Source organism: Mytilus edulis, chromosome 11, assembly GCF_963676685.1.
Source record: "Mytilus edulis chromosome 11, xbMytEdul2.2, whole genome shotgun sequence".
NCBI lineage: Eukaryota > Metazoa > Mollusca > Bivalvia > Mytilida > Mytilidae > Mytilus > Mytilus edulis.
This window is the reverse complement of record NC_092354.1, coordinates 70793867-70813465: the sequence shown is the minus strand read 5'-3', so window position 1 is coordinate 70813465 and position 19599 is coordinate 70793867. Positions and strand designations below refer to the sequence as shown.

The following is a 19599-nucleotide window of genomic DNA, read 5'->3' as shown; positions in this document are numbered from 1 at the left end:
ATACACACGATTGTGTTCCAAACAATTATGGCAAAATATATTTAGCTACCAATTAATGATTGTTTAGATATCCACTGGGACCGTATTGTCTGAGAAAACATAAGATTTTGATACCGATCTTTTTTGTAACTGGTGATTACACATGAATACAGGTCTGTAAAGATGACAGATGAATGGTAACTTGTTTTTGATAACACACAGTTGAATAGTGATTGTGAGACGTTAAATCGATGTGAAATGTTTAAAACGGAATAAATATATGACATTGTTTGGCAGTTGGCTTTTGTTTTTAAATTATTGATGTCAAAATGTTTAAAATAGAATAAATATATGACATTGTTTGGCAGTTGGCTTTTGTTTTTAAATCATTGATGTCAAAATGTTTAAAACAGAATAAATATATGACATTGTTTGTCAGTTGGCTTTTGTTTTTAAATTATTGATGTCAAAATGTTTAAAACGGAATAAATATATGACATTGTTTGGCAGTTGGCTTTTGTTTTTAAATTATTGATGTCAAAATGTTTAAAATAGAATAAATATATGACATTGTTTGTCAGTTGGCTTTACCATTACACTTTAAGGAGGAATATCTTGCAAATGTTAAAGAATAGAATACTTCTATCTATAAATCGCTCGAGGTATAATAAACTTTTGACAAAGAGATATGTTTCGCCTTTGGGTAGTTTTGATAGCTATGCGCAATTCCCGATATTAAAATAGCAAAACTTTAATATCTTAATTATGAAATACACATTAAATCAATATCACTAATTAAAGTTTAAGGAAAAAATAATCTCCATGGAAATGAGATAAACTAATGCTTATATAACAGATACCATATATCATTGGCTTATCATATGAAGTTCCTACCTACCGACGAACTTTCAATTGCAAACTTTACAAAAAAATGGAAAAAACGGGTCGTTCTGCTTAAGCTACTATCAACGGTATACAACATATTATAGACTTACCATTGATTTGACTGACCTATTACATGTATTAACAAACGTTAACAACTGCATGACGCCAAACATCGATTGAGACGGCAACACAAATTTCGCTTTCGCAGCTGTGTCGAGGCGAGATAAACCCATTTTGAATAATTTAAACAGAAAATATTAAGGACATGTCAACAATATCAAATTCCAAAAATTCAACACACTATTTGATGTAAGTATAACGAATGTTTAAACTCAAAATTATGCTATTATTGAAAATAAATGTCTTTTTATTTTTTTCTTAATCATATCTTGTTTCTTTATTAATAAGATTTGTTATACTTTTTATATCATTTTTATGCGTAATTTATATCAGTATCTCAGAACATTCTAAGGTAGCTTTTGTGGAGCAAGCATTACTGATATTTTTAAAATATTAACCTTGGATTTTTCAGGGGACCTTGTTTCTATGTGTATTTGGATTGATAGTGGTATTATTTTGCATTGTTGGTCTATTTGCCTTGGTGTTGGTTTATACTGTACCCAGGTTTTTATCTGTTTTGTTCCGACATTATGCGACAAACAGGTTTGACTCGTCAAGACGTTGGGAAAGACGAGTTCCCTGTGCTTTATCCGATAGGTTACGATAGTAGTCGACAAAAATGGTGACTTGTCATGGAGTTGGATTAGACTAGTAGCCAGTTCTGTGTCTGTTAGGTTCCTACAGTTTGCGACAACACGTTTTGACACGTCTTGACGGTGGTTTGGACACGTTCCCTGTTATTTATCTGTATATTTTTTTAAGGAACCCGTATGTTGGAAAAGAGATAACCAGCCTAGACGTTGGCTATTTTTCAAGTTATTGATTTTGATTGCCAATTTGGTATATCTTTTAACTTTTCCTGCCTGAACTATGCAGATATACCTCATCATTATGAACAAAACACCCCATTTTTTTTATCTTCTAATACTATCATCAATGAAAAAGACATTTGCATTTCAACAAGTTGTTCTCTTCCAATGAAGTGATATGTTCAGAGAATATTACTCAACCTCGCAGGTGTTTATCTTTTAAATATTGTGAAAAGATCAATAGCTTTTCATTATTAAACCACTAGGGAAGCCATTAACCGTTTATTGACAATTAATTATACAATTATCGTGAGATTAATCATATGTTGACCTTCGATTGTAGTCTATTGTGTGTATTAATAAAATACAGATATCACAAGAATGGGGCAATGACATTACAATAAACAAGTACACTTTACGATACATCAATGTAATAAAACAAATTAATTAGTACTTGCATTTCAATAAGGAATTGCATCTAAGTTAATTGGTAAAAGTAAAATTGAATTCCAATGATGTATTATTCTATAGAAAAATATTGCTACTTTAATTTGTTTTATACTCAATAAAACCATGTCTTCCGAGAACCAATGACAAAAATTGTGGTGAGTTTTTTTTATATCCCAGATCAAATCAACCAGTAATACTATGTGTCCTCAAGGTAGCAATAACATTGTATTTTGATATCTAATTTTTTTTTTTAAGTTTGACTGACATAATAATCGTGGAGAAAGTTAGGAAAAGATTGTAATTTGTGAAAATCCTTTTGATAATTTAAGTCGGATTGACTTCAGATTCCCACATGAAAAATAAAGGCAACAGTAGTATACCGCTGTTCGAATGTCATGATTCGATTGAGAGAAAACAAATTCGGATTACAGACTAAAACCGAGGGACATTAATCATCTATAAGATCAAAACACAACAGAACAACAGATAACACTGACGTGCAACACAAGAAAACGCCAATATACAAAGAAACGGACCATCTGGTATGTCATGTTCTATAATGATATTACAAACAAAAATTCAAAAACTGTGCACTACAAAGTACCTAAATGAAAAAGGGTTACCCAAAGCCAGCAGAATATCTAACAACAACGTACAATAATGTTCTGAAATGGTTTAAGTCTTACATAATTGACACCTGACAAACAAAATGAAATCAATCAAACTGGTCGAAAGAAGTTTTACTATTTTTTATATATTTATTGTTAAATTGAAGTATACTGTGAAAAAAAACAAAAGAAAAATGGATCCACACAACAGTATGTATTTCCTTCTAGTTGCAACTTATTTTACAAAAACATAGATGAAAAATTAAATAATTTGAGGAATCATTGTTTGACCAACAACATTCATTGATTTGATTTGATTGAGTGTCAATAAAAAAAATAACATCGTATTTACTTGTAATAATTTGATATTCCTTAATAAACGAAATTGAATTATTTCCGGAGAAAAATGTGAACTCACAAAAATACTGAACTCTGAGGAAAATTTGTAAAGAAAGTCCCTAATCAAATGGCAAAATCAAAAGCTCTAATACATCAAACGAATGGATAACACTGTCATATTCCTGATTTGGTGCAGGCATTAATTTATGTAGACAATAGTTGATCAAACTTGGTTTAAAAGCTAGCTAAACCTCTCACTTGTATGACAGTCGCATCAAGAAGTCTCTTGATAAACGTTTATTTACACACTTAAATATTGCACATTTGTTATCTTTCGTCTTCTCCGACTTTGGTCTTGTCCTTCCATCATTCACCTTTGTTTCTTTGCGCTTGTAAATATAGAAATGCCGTAAGTCAAAAGCGACTTAATGATTTGGAAAACTTCGGAAATGTTATTTCGCAAAATGTTTGGAGCAGGAATCTAGTTTTCGATTTATTTTATTATTCTATAAATTGTTCTTTGCAATACAGTGAGACAAAAAAAAACAAAAAACGAATTTACCAAAATCTTAAAGCTGCATGTGTATACACGCCACTTCTGAATTTGCATTGCTTGAACAATAATCAATGGTTCTATCGGGGGGTTTATAACAAAATCGCTATTTTTTATGAACGTTGTCAATTTAAATGTTAATAGAATAATGTTGTTTTATTTGTATTAATAAAATACGTTAATAAACTTGGATGCTACTGTGAATAATTGATTAAATTCTGCGTTAATTATTTAATAGGGATTTGAAACACTCCGGTTATTCCTGGCAGTGGTTATAATCGTTACAAAATTTCATTTTATGTACCAAAAGACATTAATCGAATGCCCGTAATCATTTAATTACCAGTTTAAATTTTAGAAAGTCCCATTAACCGAAATTAAATGAATGTTGAAATTCATAAAATCTTGTTAACAACGAAATTTAATGAAAATTTTAACACGTTCACTTGACAGAGTTATTAATTGTACTCCTATTGTGATTCATCTTAATGCACTTCCGTCAGGTCTCGTGACGCTGATAATAACATGCCACACAAAGTCGGAGAAAACTACGAATATATGGTTATGTATTTCCGCAATATTGAGAAGTCAACAATTTTGAATTAATTTTATGAAAAGAATTTTCTGTCAGATTATCGACGTTCCATTTGGACAGTAATAAAACAACTATAAACTAATGATATTACACAGTATTTAAAGATTTCTGTTTACTTCAAGATACTATCAATTACATATAGAAGCATCCAAACCAAGAATTCTTCTTCTTCTTCTTTTTCGATCTAACAATTTTCAAACTTTATCGACTGCACCTGCACCATGCAGGATTGACTGGCTAGTAACACAGTAGTTCTACTATTCAGCACACTTGACCACTAAGTCACCTAGAGTTGGGTGTTTGCTTTGAAAATATTCTCAAATTGTCATAGTAAGAGATAAGGCATATAACAAGTTATAAATGTCAAGGTCATAATTCAAATGTTAACTGTCATACCCCTATGAATTTCGTATAAATAAAAGACATACAAGCAATAGGAATTGGATATGGGTTATAAATATTAGGAGATGTGATATGATTGTCAATGCGACAACTTTCTAGCAAAGTTCAAGTGAAGAATAATGTAAGCAATTATAAGCAACCGTACGGCCTTCAACAATGAGAAAACATCATACTGTATAGTCCAATTGATAAAAAAAAACATGTTGTGAAACACAAATATGACACGCATGAACCAAAGAGAACCAATAGACTGCAGGCTCTTGGTTTGGGAAAGCCACATACAACTGTTTTACTGCTTATAAAAAGCAATAAACAGGGAGCGATTTTATTTGTTTCAAATAGTTTACAAAGGAAAATAGCCAATGTTTAAAAACTATCTAAAATAATATAACGATATTTTTCTTACGTTGTAGTGTTTGATTTGGCTTTCAGATGTGTTTTCACCGGAAATGAAAAACGTAACTTTTTGTCGATTACTCTTTTTAAGTGATTTTTTAAAACACGAACAATAAACTACAATTTTAACTCTTGTTAAATCAATGCACTCCGCCCAACTTTTTAACTTGTTGACATAGATTAGTTCTTTAATGTGTTGAAGTATAAATTGCATATACTTTATTCAAACCTAAATGTATTTATACCTAGTATAACTCTTTAACGTGTTGATGTGTAAATTACAAATGCTTTATTTAGATCTGAATATACACATAGCTTAACTCGATAACGTGTTGACGTGTAAATGTGTTTGAGCTTTTGATTTTACCATTATATTAAAGACTTTCGTTTTGAATTTTCCTCGGATTCTAGTATTATTGTGATTTTACTTTCTGCATAATTATATGCTTTATTTTAATGTGAATGTATATATACCTAGCCTAACTCTTTAACGTGTTGACGTGTAAATCGCACACATTTAATTTAAATCTGAACGTATATATACCTAGCCTAACTCTTTAACGTGTTGACGTGTAAATAGCACATGCTTTATTTAAATCTGAATGTATATATACATATTTGAGTGACGTAAAACCTTCAAATCAAAGACTAATGACTGCATATCTAGATTTCTCTCACAGTGGCTATTCATCAACAATGTTCAATATCTGAGAACCATTCCTGACGATTGATGGCTGACACTATACAATTGATAACACGAGTTTGTCAATGTAATTATATGGTTGCTCGCTGTAAATGGTACTACGAAATAGTTAGTCGAAAGTGTTGATGGAGGACTTTATGAAAATAACATAAAAGGGATCGTGCACGGACATTTTTTTTATTGTGAGGTCGCTATAAATAAAACATAAAAGTGATCGTCAAAGAAGAGTTTCTGTATTGTGAGGTCAATATAAATATAACAAAAAAGTGATTGTGAAAGAAGATTATTTTCGTATTGTGAGGTCACTATAAAAATTAGAAAAAGTGATCGTAAAAGAAGATTTTTTTTTGTATTTTGAGGTCACTATAAAAATAACAAAAAGGAGGTTGTGCATGGAGATTTATTATTAATTAAAATGGATATATATTTCTTATGAGAGTTTATTAACAGTTGAGACAATGAGTAAGTGGGAAGTATTAAGGAAAACAGCAATAAACTCATTGCCTCCTCAGGTATGTGGATCTGTAGTTAATATTTATTTTAATAAATACATGTAATTAATGATAAAAAGGTTTATTCGGGTAAAACTGATATATAAAAATACAAATAAGATGTAGAAAACATAGGTACAAAACCTGAATATATATAGTCTGGAATCAAAAGAAGATAGATAGATCGATAGGTATATATAATGACATAACCGAAGGACGACCCATGAAACCAAAACGCCTGTTTCCAAAGATTCATTTTTAGTTAATTTCGTAAAGTAAAACGAAAGGTTCTTTCTTCTTTGTTTTATACATTTTTAGATTATGTATTCAGGCATATTTCCTCTCATTAATACAGAGAACAACCAAACAGATGCATTACCCCTTAAAATAATGGTTTTTGTGTATGATCATGATACCTTCTCCTATATGATATGTTCTATAATTCGGCTAGGAACTATTTCAAGACACACTTAAAGAAGGGCCCTTCATTTTAACTTGGAGACACACAGCAAAACGAACATTGTGTTCATCTTGATCAGATACATATATTTACATTTTTAAATACCTCTCATTGATATTATTCTCAAAACCTAATATTTTCAATATGAAATATAAATGTTCAACGTATTTTACCCTTCCGATTTAAAATAGAAACAGTGCTTTCTTTTCGTTTACTACATGCATGGGTGTCGAATGATTCCGGCATAAAAACGATAACGGTTTTGGAAATGCGAAAAGATATTCTGATATGGATTCAGTCCGATACCGCTATCGCTGTATAGTCCCCGTTTACCAGACATATCTCGACTGTATCTGGTAAATAAACGAAATTTTGAAACTTCTTCTTTGAGAATTTATGGTACTTCCAGGAATTAGAAAGTACTCGTCGTTATTATTGAAAACCTCAATACATATAACTCTATTTGTTGATCTGATCAAACTTAATAAAAATTATTGATATATATCTTTTCAAAGCCAAAATTAATTACAAGTAAATGAATTCATATTTACCCAGTAAACCGACAATGAACATATTAATTAAAATCATCAATATATGCTATTGTTTATTTCGTCAATACAAATTTGGTGTGAGTACCATTATTGTTATGTGTCTGTATTATTGATGAATTTGGTGTCTAATTACATTAGGAAACAAGACTTTTTGTCTTTTCTATATAGAGTTTCAGGAATCGAGGCCATATCTCACTTAGTATTTGCATTGTAATGTCATTTTCCTTAGTTTTTGGACGGGAGAGTAGGCTTGTCTTTTCTTTTGCTTATGAGTGTACAACATGAATGTTGAAATACGTTATAAATTCAAGAAATCATACTTTTTTTTCAATTTTTATCACTTTTTGGGGGATGCAGGGACTTTTTCTATAATATTTACTAATGTTAGCATTTGAACAAGCTCACTTTAACTGGTTATTCTTTTTTTTATTTCTTTACAATGTTCAAAAACTAAATATTCGAGTTCATAGCATATTTTCCTTTCCTTTTTTTCTGCTTTGCTATTGGAATAGGATGTCAAATAGATATTTCTAAAGGCTAAAATACCAATTTTATGATAAACGAAAGGGGTTGTTAACTGATCAAAGACAAGTAAATCAATCATACATTTTCATCATTTTTTATGTTCAGTGTATTTGAATAAAGTTATTTATTCCTTATAGCATTAAACAGTACCACATCTGCTGATTTGCATTTTGTTTTCTAATAATCGTACCAACAGTTTTGTAAATTCAGAACAAACCCAAAAGGACTAACGGTATCATACTTTGACGAATTCAAGATATTCAGATAATCAGCTTTTTTTTCAATAACACAGGTCTCTAAATGTTTCAACTTATTGGTATATCTTCATGAGAACTAAGTAAAGTATAAATTGAACAAGCATCAACTTTCTATATGTCATCTAAATTCTTTTGGTGGAACAAGAAATTTCTAAAGTCACCTTAATAACATAGTTTAGTTTTTTGAAAGTATGCAATAATCATTCTCTTTAACAAATCTACCATGCAATTTTAATTATACAAATTCGAGGACGCGATAATTTGTACTCAAAACGGACCAAATATATTTTCTTATTTAGCAAAAGATTCATGTGTTAATCAAATTATTTTCTAGTTAAATCAAAAGCAGCACTATGTGTTGTCCGTGCACGGCTTTGTTTACCTATTATTACACAGTTTATGTTCCTAATGCTAATTCGTTGAATTGGTTATGTGTTTACCATAAAAAAAAAAAAAAAAAGGATCAGAGCTATACACGATAAAGATACATTCATCACAAAAAGTGATTTCTTAACCTAAAAATTTTTGTTTTGTTTTGGTTTTTATAAGATTGGATTATTGTTCGTTCTAAACCTCTTAAATATAGCATTTCTTGCATTTTTGTTTTGGTTTTTATAAGATTGGATTATTGTTCGTTCTAAACCTCTTAAATATAGCATTTCGTGCATTTTGTCTAGAACAATTGTTTTGTCTCACAGTGACTTCTATGGTTTTACATTAGATAGAACATGTTCTCTAATTATTACTCGATTTATACTTTTCCTGACCCGTTATTTTTTTTTATTCAATCAACGTGTGGTTCATTTGACCTCAGTTGTTCATTGGTCAAAATTTGATTATGACGTCAAATTTTCTTGCTTTCCTCTGAAATGCCTACTGCGACCATGCCTATTGACGTCGCATAGAAAGAACACATTTGTTTGCAGGTCGTTCGAAAAGAAGGAATAAGAGTGTTTGCATATCGTCTAAAAATCATTAGAGAAACAGATTCCATCACCAAATCTCGTGCAATACGATATTTATCCACTCTCGACAGTTAAATTTTAAATATTTGAAACGCTCGGCGAGCCTCGCGTTTTAAATTTGTACATTTAAGTGTTTTGAGTTGATAAATATCGTATTACACTCGATGCAGTGGTGGAATCTATATTTATAGCATGATAACACTCTATTATCTAAGCTGTGTGGGTATCTGGTTTACATCTGGTTTTCTGTTTAACCTAAAGTAGTGTTTATCCCAAAACATTGTATTCAATTATGGCTAATCTGAGATTTCCAAAAGTATCTTATTTTCCCATATGTAAAATGCAGCGTATATGAAAGGTCCTTTTGTATTAAAGATGTGTTTTCCTCTTTATACTATCGTTGAATAAAAACAAGGCAATAAAGAATTTTTATAGCTTCATATGTATTTTATTTTTTTTATGAACGGAGTATTATATTGACCACGTTATTGAAACACACGTTATATCTTTCATCCAATGGAAATAAAGAATAATATCATTAAATATATATATTCAATTAAGCCTTATTGCTTTTGTGCTTTCTCCTGGGACCCTTTTCACTCAACATACTGTTTACAATAGCATTGAAAAATCAAAGATTTGATTAGCTTGTAATTGACCATAATGTTTCTATTGTGCGCATGCTCAATCATTGTATACCTCTTGCAATTGCACACGAGAAATACACTAACAAAAGACAGCTACTGAATTACAGGCACCTGACCAAAGTCACCTTTTGAATTACAGGAACCTGCCTTTGGGCAGGCTTTGGCATAATATGGCGGCGTTTTCCTTCTTCCTTTATAAGAAAGGCACGCATATTCTTATTTTTAATCACGAACTGCTTTCAAATTTTTTACCATAATTGTATCTTCATGAAAACTATGTATGTTCTAATTTGGGCAAGTGTCAATTTTCAACCTACGAGTAAAGTCTTAAAGTGAAACAAGACATTACTGTCAAATTCTAGTGTTCTTGATAGTAAACACACTCTATAACAAATATACCCTGAAGTTTTGATACAAATTCACGGACGAAATAATTTCAGTTCAAAATGTCCAAATATATTTTGTATTCTGCGAAAGATTAATGCGTTTGAAATTATGTTCTAGTTTACCCAAAACACTATGTTTTGTATATGTACGGCTGTGCTTTTGTACCCAGAATACGTTATCAATGCTGATTGGTTGAGATGGTGGTGTGTTTTACCATAAAAAGGGATCAGAGCTTTGCACGACGAAGATACATTCTTTAACTTAAAGTAATTTTTAACTGATCAAATTTTGTTTTTGTTTTATTTTTTCTGGCTGTATAACTCATTATGACTTTGTCTGTTACAAACGTCGGAGTTCTGAAGTTTATTGGACTGTTTTTTACAGTCAGTTCGTTTATTGTTCCTACTAAACTTCTTAAATACAGTATTTCATACATTTTGTCTGGAACAAATGTTTGGCTCATAGTGACTTTCTTGACTTTACATTGCATATTACATGTTATAGTTTAACAACAATCTATTATCTTAGCTGCATGGGTATCTGGTTTACATCTGGTTTTCTGTTTAACCTAAAGTAGTGTTTACTTCCAAAACATTGTATACAATTATGGCCAATTTGAGATTTTTTATTTTCCCATATGTAAATTCGACATGAATTAAAAGGTCTTCCGTAGTAAAAATGTATTTTCCTCTTGATTATATCGTCGAATAAAAAGAAAGCCATAATGAGTTTTTATATTTTAAGATGAATTTTCAGTGTTTATGAACGGAGTATTATATTGACCACATTATTGAAACATATGTTATATCTTTCATCCAATGAAAATAAAGAATAATATCATTAAATATATATATTCAATTAAGGCTAATCGCTTTGATGCTTTCTCCTGGGATCTATTTCACTCTACGTACTGTAATACAATAGCATTGGAAAAACAAAGACTTTATTAGCTTTGTAATTGGCGATAATTTTTCGAGTGTGCTATGATCAATCATGTATACCTCTTGCAGCTGCGCACTACCAATAAACGTAAAACAGTTATGATATACACCAACAAAAGAGAGCTACTGAATTACAACCACCTGACCAAAGTCACCTTTTAAATTACAGGCACCTGACTTTTTACAGGTGTTTACATAATATGGTGTCGTTTTCCTTCTTCCTTTATAAAAAAATTAAAAAAATAAATTTAAATTTTTATTCATAAACTGCTCTCTAATTTTTTTACCATAATTTTATCCTCATGAGAACTATGTATGTTCTAATTTGTACAAGTATCAACCTTTTGTATGTCAATTTTCAAACTACGATTAAAATCTTTTAGTGAAACAAGACATTCCTGGCAAAGTCTAGTGTTCTTGATATTAAACACCCTCTACAACAAATCTACTCTAAAGTTTTGATACAAATTTATGGACGAGATAATTTAAGCTCAAAATCGTCCAAATATATTTGTCTTCTGCGAAAGATTAATGCCTTTGAAATTGTGTTCTAGTTTACCCAAAGCACTATGTTTTGTATATGTACGGCTGTGCTTTCATACACAGTTTATGTTCTCAATGCTGATTGGTTGAGATGGTTTTTACCATAAAAAGGCATCAGAGGTTTGCACGACATAGATACATTCTTCAATTTAAAGTGATTTTTAACTGAACAAATTTTGTTTTTGTTCAATTTTTTCTGGTTGTATGACTTATATTGCTTTTATTTTTCGGTTTCAAATTGATGAGTATTAACTTTTTTCGTCTGTTTTTACAAGAAAGTTGGTTTATTGTTCGTACTAAAAGATAATAATACAGAATTTCGTGCATTTTGTCTGGAAAAAATGTTTGTTTCACAGTGACTTGTATGGTTTAACATTTCATATAACATGTTTTAGCAGATTAGCAATATGTTATCTTAGCTGTGTGGGTATCTGGGTTACATCTGGGTTTTTTTCTGTTAAACCTACAGTAGTGTTTACTTCCAAAACATTGAATACAATTATGGCCAATCTGAGATTTCTTATTTTTCCCATATGTAGATTATAGCATGAATTAAAATATCTTCCGTAGTAAAAAGTAAAATCACAAAAATACTGAACTCACAGGAAAATCCAATCGAAAAGTCCATAATTACATGGCAAAATCAAATGACAAAACACATCAAAAACGAATGGACAAGAACTGTCATATTCTTGACTTGGTACAGGCATTTTCAAATGTAGAAAATGGTGGATTAAACCTGGTTTCAGAAATAGACCGTTATTTAAAATAGTCCAAAAGTTATATAGAATTTATAAGAATCCACAAATAGTTCATTCCACTACGCGATTGAATAATTTGACGTTTGTGGTTCAACGTATTTTCTAATTCATAATAGAAATATATCATAGTGAATATAATAGAACAATATCATACAGACAGGATCTTTTAAAGTACAGAGTCAAGTTATAAGAACCAAAGAAACACTTTGGGTTCAAAATGTGTTTTCCTCTTGATAATATCGTTGAATAAAAACAAAGCAATAATGAGTTTTTATAGCTTCATATGCATTTTTTTTAAGAACGGAGTAGTATATTGACCACGTTATTCAAACACACGTCATATTTCTCATCCAATGAAAATAAAGAATAATTTCATTAAATATATATATATATATATATATTCAATTAAGGCTTATCACTTTAATGCTTACCTCTGGGACCTAGTTCACTTTACATACTGTAATACAATAGCATTGGAACAACAAAGATTTGATTAGCTTTGTAAGTTTCTATAATGTGTCTATTGAGCACATACGCAATCGTACATACAAAAAAATGTATATATATATATATATATATATACCTTTTGCAGTTGCCTGCGACAACTAAACGAAAAAAAAGCTTATATACAGCAAACTAACGATAATCACTGAATTACATACGCCATACTTCGGACAGGTTCATGTACTAACAGAATGTGGCGGTGTTGTTTTTTTTTCTCTTCATAAGAATGGCATGCATATTTTAATTCATAATATATACTGGTTTAATTCAATAAGTTTTGTTAAGTACATTTTCATGTATTCCGTTTGATGTCATGGTTTCTTGGTTCTCACTGAGAATTGTTTTTTTTTTTTATTTCGATTTAAAAAAAAAAGAATAACTTTATTCAAATTAAGTACATCCTGCTGAGTAATAAAAATACTATGAACAGTTTACATGTAAAAGTTTCTGGAGCATGCTGGCTTTGTAATGGATTATATACAATAGCGCAAATAGCATTCTGGAACATTTAAATGTATCCTACATTCCAAAGCTTTAATTGACAATGGTATTAGGCCTTGCGGTCATAAAACTTTGTCACTATCAGACTAAGAGATCAACCAATTAAAATACTTGATTTTGTGTTTTGAGCACACATGTTGTACTTAGTTTCATACCAAAGAGCCCAGATTTTTTCTGGTACAGAGGACAATTTGTTGTAATAAAATTGAAATGGAAATTGGGAATATTTCTAAGAGATAACAACCCAACCAAAGAGCAGACATCAGCCGAACCACCAATGAGTCTTCAACGCAGCGAGAAAATCCCGCACCCGGAAGTGGTTCTAGCATGATTGTTTTTTCAAACAGACAAACCACGCCCCAACGGTCATTATTATGTATAAGTCTGTTAACGACCGGTTTTCAGGTCCGTTTTGTTCTGTTAATAACCGATGGAACTTATTACTGAAGAATACAGAATGTCATGTGGCCTCTTTTTATCCAATAAGATAAGCTTATTCTTAACCGATATGAAAAAAAAATCAATATAAAAACCAGTTTAGCTCCGGAATCACATATTTGTTTCTTGAGGTTGTACATTATAAAGTAAAACAAAACAAAATGTGTTCTTCATAATTCAACATATCTATCTATTGAACTAGAAAAATCAATTTCAAGTTAATCTACGATGATTTTTAAACTAAATAAATCTAGACGACAAAATGAAAACATTATCAAATTTCTATTGATCAACCATCACAGCATCACACTTTCTAAGTCAGATGTAATTCCCGAGCAACACGTTGGAGCATCAGTTTCCAGTGTTATAGCGATTAAAATCTGTGATACAACAATATTATCTGGTGTTGCAATATCAAGTTGTATATGGTCATAGCTTATTAGAATGATATATTAGTTAGAAAAAATATGCTTGAATGACTCACATCCTACTTGCAATGCTAAAATTAAATTTACAAAGCTCGTATTTGCTCGAACATATTTTACGTGGAAGCTTTACATATCTGCCACTGTTTATAGAATAAAGAAGGGAAACGGGATGTGTCAAAGAGAAACAACCCGACCAAAGAACAGAAAACATCCCAAGGCCATCAATTAAACGCAGCGAGAAAATCCTGTTCCCGAAGGCGTGATTCAGCTGGTCTCTAAAGTCGAAGATGAGTAAACAGATGATCAAAAGATGAGTTTCCGAAAACGGCTGATTGTACTGTGTACGGTTCTTGCTTTTGTATCTAATATTACACTAAATATAGAAACTGTTCGCAATATGTTTTTATGTCTAGTGGTGCACTCAATGTTGAACTATTTATAATGTCTGTCCTTCAAACAAGCTTGTTTTTCCATTTTCTATTAAAAACCTATATTTGCAATCTGATTAAAATCCGATCTTTGACTTTGCTTCGTTAAATATGCTTGTCGCTCGTTGAAGCTTACACATGCAACAAACAAATGTAATGGAGCAGAGTGAAACATCTGATTCAAATCATTGAGGTGCACTTTATTTGTATTATCATTTGGAAATTATACAGTGGAACCTTGCTAAACCTAACCCTGAATAAACCGGAAACCAGTCTAATCCAAACTTGTTCTGAAGACCAATCATATCACATTTTATGCATTGTGAACCTGATGAAACTGAAAAGGTTCGGTTTAGTCAGGTTTTACGGTACTTGACAACTATGATAGAGTACAGAAATAACCGTTATATTTCCGTTTCCAATTATCGCCGACTCGTAAATGGTTTTTTTTCTGCTATAATTTTCTCTGTTATTTACTTGTAAGCACTTAAATAAAACTGGAACCTATTTTGAGTGCACTTTATCAAGTCCTTATCATTTATTGAAAACAACATATAGCACTGCAATTGAAGTCTCATATTTCTAAATTCAATCGTTGCTGATTTATACAAGCAATTGGTTTTTAGAATTACATTGTAATTGTATACGTATTTTTTCAAAACAGAGATTTTGCTATAATTTAGAAAACATTTTACTTTATTTTTCTTCACGAATCCACTCCTATGTATTCATGTCTTAAACTTAATTGTCAATTTCTCACATAGCCATTCAATAGGTTTGATAATGTTAATGATCGAACAGTGAAATCTCCGTAATATGTAATTATCGGTTAAGTTGTCGCATTCATTTAACATATGCCACTTGTTTTAATGTAGAGAGGCCTTTTAGATATTTTTAAATAATCATATTGTGTTAACATCACCAGACCTAGATTTAAATGTTGTATGTTGCTATTATCTTATTAGGTTTGAAATGTCATTTTATAATTCTGCTATTACAGCGTTTTGTTTTAAGAAACTCTAAAATATAGGAAATGCATCTTTGCTAGACAAGAGTAATGATCGGACTGAATAAATTGCATCTGGGGACGTCACAAAGCACCAAAATGAAATAATGTATATCAGAAAGATAATATATAGTTTTACTTACATGTATATCATCAGTTTGGTTTTGGTTAAGAATTTCTATTTTGGGAACTAGACCACATGCGAGTTTTCATAAACTTTATATTAATCACTTACATACAATTGAAGTACAAGTGTTTCATATAGCTCAAATTCACGCAAGGCTCGTTTAAAAATTGTCTAATTAATAACGTATAATTGTATTACACTAGTTGATTATAAGAGCAAGTCCAATCGCGAGGCGTGATCAAACATCGACCCATCCATTACGTGCAATTCAAGTACAGATGTTCGTAGAGCTCGACCTCACGTGAGGGAATAAACAACAGCCAAGGTGTCTATACAGTTCGAATTCACGCGAAACATCAACAATTTAATAAAATACAATAAAAGTCGTTCAATTCCATAAATATAAAATGCCATGATAATGAAATGTGATTGTTAACTTTTAAACAACTATCAATGAAATTAAAGACGAGGTGTATCTTTGAGATAACAAAAAATGCAAGAAATCTACAAATTAAGCTCTGTCTTAAGCCAAGAAACGTTACTGCTTTCTCTACGTTGATTGCTTTCTTTTTGGATGTTGTCGACGTTGTTTTTGATTTCTTTTGTCATTTAGGAATGTACCTATTCTTGAAAGACTTTTGGTAGTCTTTGTAAATACTATTCACATGTGTTTACCCGGTCAACTTAGAGCTTGCTTTATTAATAAGCACGTGGTCGTTGGTGGTATGTCGTTTGGTTGCTATCCGATTGACGCACAATACTACCTTTCCTGTGGATTTGAATGGAGAAATATAGTTGGAACCACCCCCACCCCCTTTATTTATCCTGGGTTAGGACTCCTCCTTATAAATGGCTGGATCCGACCCTGCTTTCATGGTCGATCGTTGTACTTTTCAACTCGTTTGCCATGTTTCCCAACCAGCTGATTTCAGAAGCTTAACTCTTGATGATCTGTTTAATTATATTCGATTTTTCGTGTTATTTCTTTGTCCAAAACAAGTAATTTATTCATTCCTAAATATGCATTACTTGCCATCTTGATGAGAAAAGAATTGCACCATAATCAATAACTTAGTCATAAATAAATCATAACTTATTTCTATTATTATGCAAATTACATGTAAATAAAGTGATGACTGTGACAACTTGGCTACAAAAGATAAACGGACTTGTGACTTTGATCGACATTTTAGTTAATGTGCATTTCATGGTGCAATACATGCTTTGTTTGTATCAGTTTTGTCTTGTGGATTAGAGTAATATGCTTCACGAACGTAGAAGTTCCTTAACATGTCTCAGAAACACAAACATATAAACTCTATGTGCTTATCAAACTTAAACTAGTTTTTTAATTTCATTAATATCTTTTAAAAAGGTATTATGGAAATTAAAATCTTAAAATAACATTGTTTTTACCGATCATGAATTAAAATCTTAAAATATCTTCATATTTGCGATGATAAATTCATTTAAATCTTAATGATATATTAAGTTCATGTTTTCGAATCAGAAATTACATAATCAAAGTTTACTAGTTATACACTGAATATTAAAAATTGGGGTTTATCGTCCTGAATATCCAAGAAATATGTGCCACTGGACGCTAAGTAATCGTCAACCAGTCAATCGATATATTCATTGTTTTGTCTAACTTGGCCACGTAATAATTATAGATTACCGGTGATCATTTCAACGAGACTGATTTTCTCGATTGAGCCGGGACGGCGAAAGCGAGAAAGGCAATCGAGTTGAGATGAACAATGATATCAATCTTTTTATCGCTATTTTACCTATGACGACGTTGTCAATTTCGTTAGCAACGCCACGTGCATGCTTAGTTTCTAGCGATAGTTTTCCATCTCATGCGAGTAGCATGATACATGTATGAAAAAGATCACAAAAAAAAAAAGATCAAAGGAAAAATGCACAAAATAACGATAAATATAATAATACTAGGTATAAAAAAATGTATTTCCTGTTACTTTGCTTAATATATGCAATTGTTATGTAAGCTTAAATTAGAATAGTTCTTGTCTTTGGCTGATATCATGGTTATGAACAAGAAATTGGACTATCAGATTCAGATTAGTTGTTCATAGTTTAAATGCACGTTTGAGTTTATGTCGAAAGCTTAAAGCTGTATTGAGTATGTTGTCGTTCTTAATACTCCTTATAATCTGTAGAATGCTGTGATTTTGAGAAGAAGAACAACAATACAAGCACTGTTCCTTTGCTTTGTGTGTGTGTTGTGTGTTTTTTGTTTGTTTGTTTGTGTTTTTTATTTGTTTTTTTAATGTTGCTGTGCATGTCTGGATTTTATGTCATGCATGGATAGATAACCCATATCCTTTGTTTTTCTATTTTACACTTGATATAATAAGAAAACATAATACACTAATTGCATCTTAGATAGAAATGGTGTATATTTTGCGGTAGTAACTATGTAGTTATTATACAGTATTCATAACAGCATATTCTATAATATTAAATTTAACTAAAGCTCTTTACAACATATATCATCTCACATATACACGTATATGTATTAACAATAAAATACAAAAGACCATTATCATAATTTAAAAATAAAGACGATCACTTTAAAAATAATAATACTTAGTATGGGTTTCGCTGATTATTGGAGGTCGTACGGTGACTGTACATGTACTTGTTTTACTTTTTGTCTTTTGGTCCTTGTAGATAGTTGTCTTATAGGAAATCATTATGCGTCTCCTTGTTATCATATTTGTAAGTTTATATAAAAGATAGACATGCAGACCTGTCATAAATTTCCTCTTTTGTTTACAAAACAAGGTTAGTTAGACCAGAACACTTTCAAATCAATAAGAATGATTGTTTCACATTTAAAATAACGTCAAAGTCTCGTCTCTGATATACCGATATCTCGTATGACGTTATCTCGTGCCGTCAATCAAGCACGCACTATTATTATTGTAAGTAGATACAGATTACAATGAAATATACAGGTCACGTTATTTATGGCGGGATTATGTACGGAGTCAATACCATGTAATAAATCTGTTCTATCTCAGCAGACAGGAGACCTTTTGTGTGTTGGAATGCAGATCATATGAATATACATTCAATTAAGCGTAGGTTTTTGGTGAATCTCATTTCTGGAATTCGATTTTGTACACCAGGAAGAGAGAGAATATTTGATTTTTTTACCATTCTGTTTTCTAGTCTGGTTTTGTGAATTTGATTATATTTGCATTTCTCAGATTGATAAATGTTCTATACGCTTCTTTTATCTCATTTTTTCAGACTTTATGAGAGGTTCAGACATATCATGTTATCTATCGCTTCAAAACTTTACGTCTATTTTGCATTGTTGATGCTGAAAATTTGTGGATTCCAGTTATAGTAGTTATCTATAAACGTTGTTTTAACTAAGAATTTTTAAAATATACATTTTTTTCCTCAGAAAAATCTATGTTCACTAAATGAGACAGTAGAATTTTGAGCATTTTTGGTATTTTGAACGGTCATCTTGGTCATGAACGTGCTTGGAAGGTTTGTGAATATTGATGAATATTGGTCTCTTAATGTCCAGTGGCAACTATTTCATAAGTATACTGGAAGAAAACGCAATTTTGCGCTATAAGAACGATTCAATAGATGAGCCTTACTCGGGTGTATAGACACACCACTAGTAGTTACTCGGGTGTATAGACAGACCGATAGTAGTTACTCGGGTGTATAGACACACCACTAGTAGTTACTCGGGTGTATAGACACATCACTAGTATTTACTCGGGTGTATAGACACACCACAAGTAGTT

At 31.0% G+C, this 19599-nt stretch overlaps 1 protein-coding gene across 2 annotated transcripts in view; it reads left to right on the top strand.

Moving 5' to 3' along the window:
• The window catches only part of LOC139496181 (voltage-gated inwardly rectifying potassium channel KCNH7-like), a 151936-nt gene that overhangs the window by 80316 nt on the left and 52021 nt on the right, over positions 1 to 19599 (top strand). The window contains exon 1 of one of the 2 annotated variants that reach the window (XM_071284650.1): positions 6201 to 6351. The exons of the other annotated variant lie outside the window; for it this stretch is intronic. Within the exon in view, the coding sequence (XP_071140751.1) occupies positions 6298 to 6351 (54 nt within the window). The 5' untranslated portion in view covers positions 6201 to 6297. Of the gene's footprint in view, positions 1 to 6200; positions 6352 to 19599 lie in introns of those variants that run through there. 2 annotated transcript variants of the gene reach the window in all.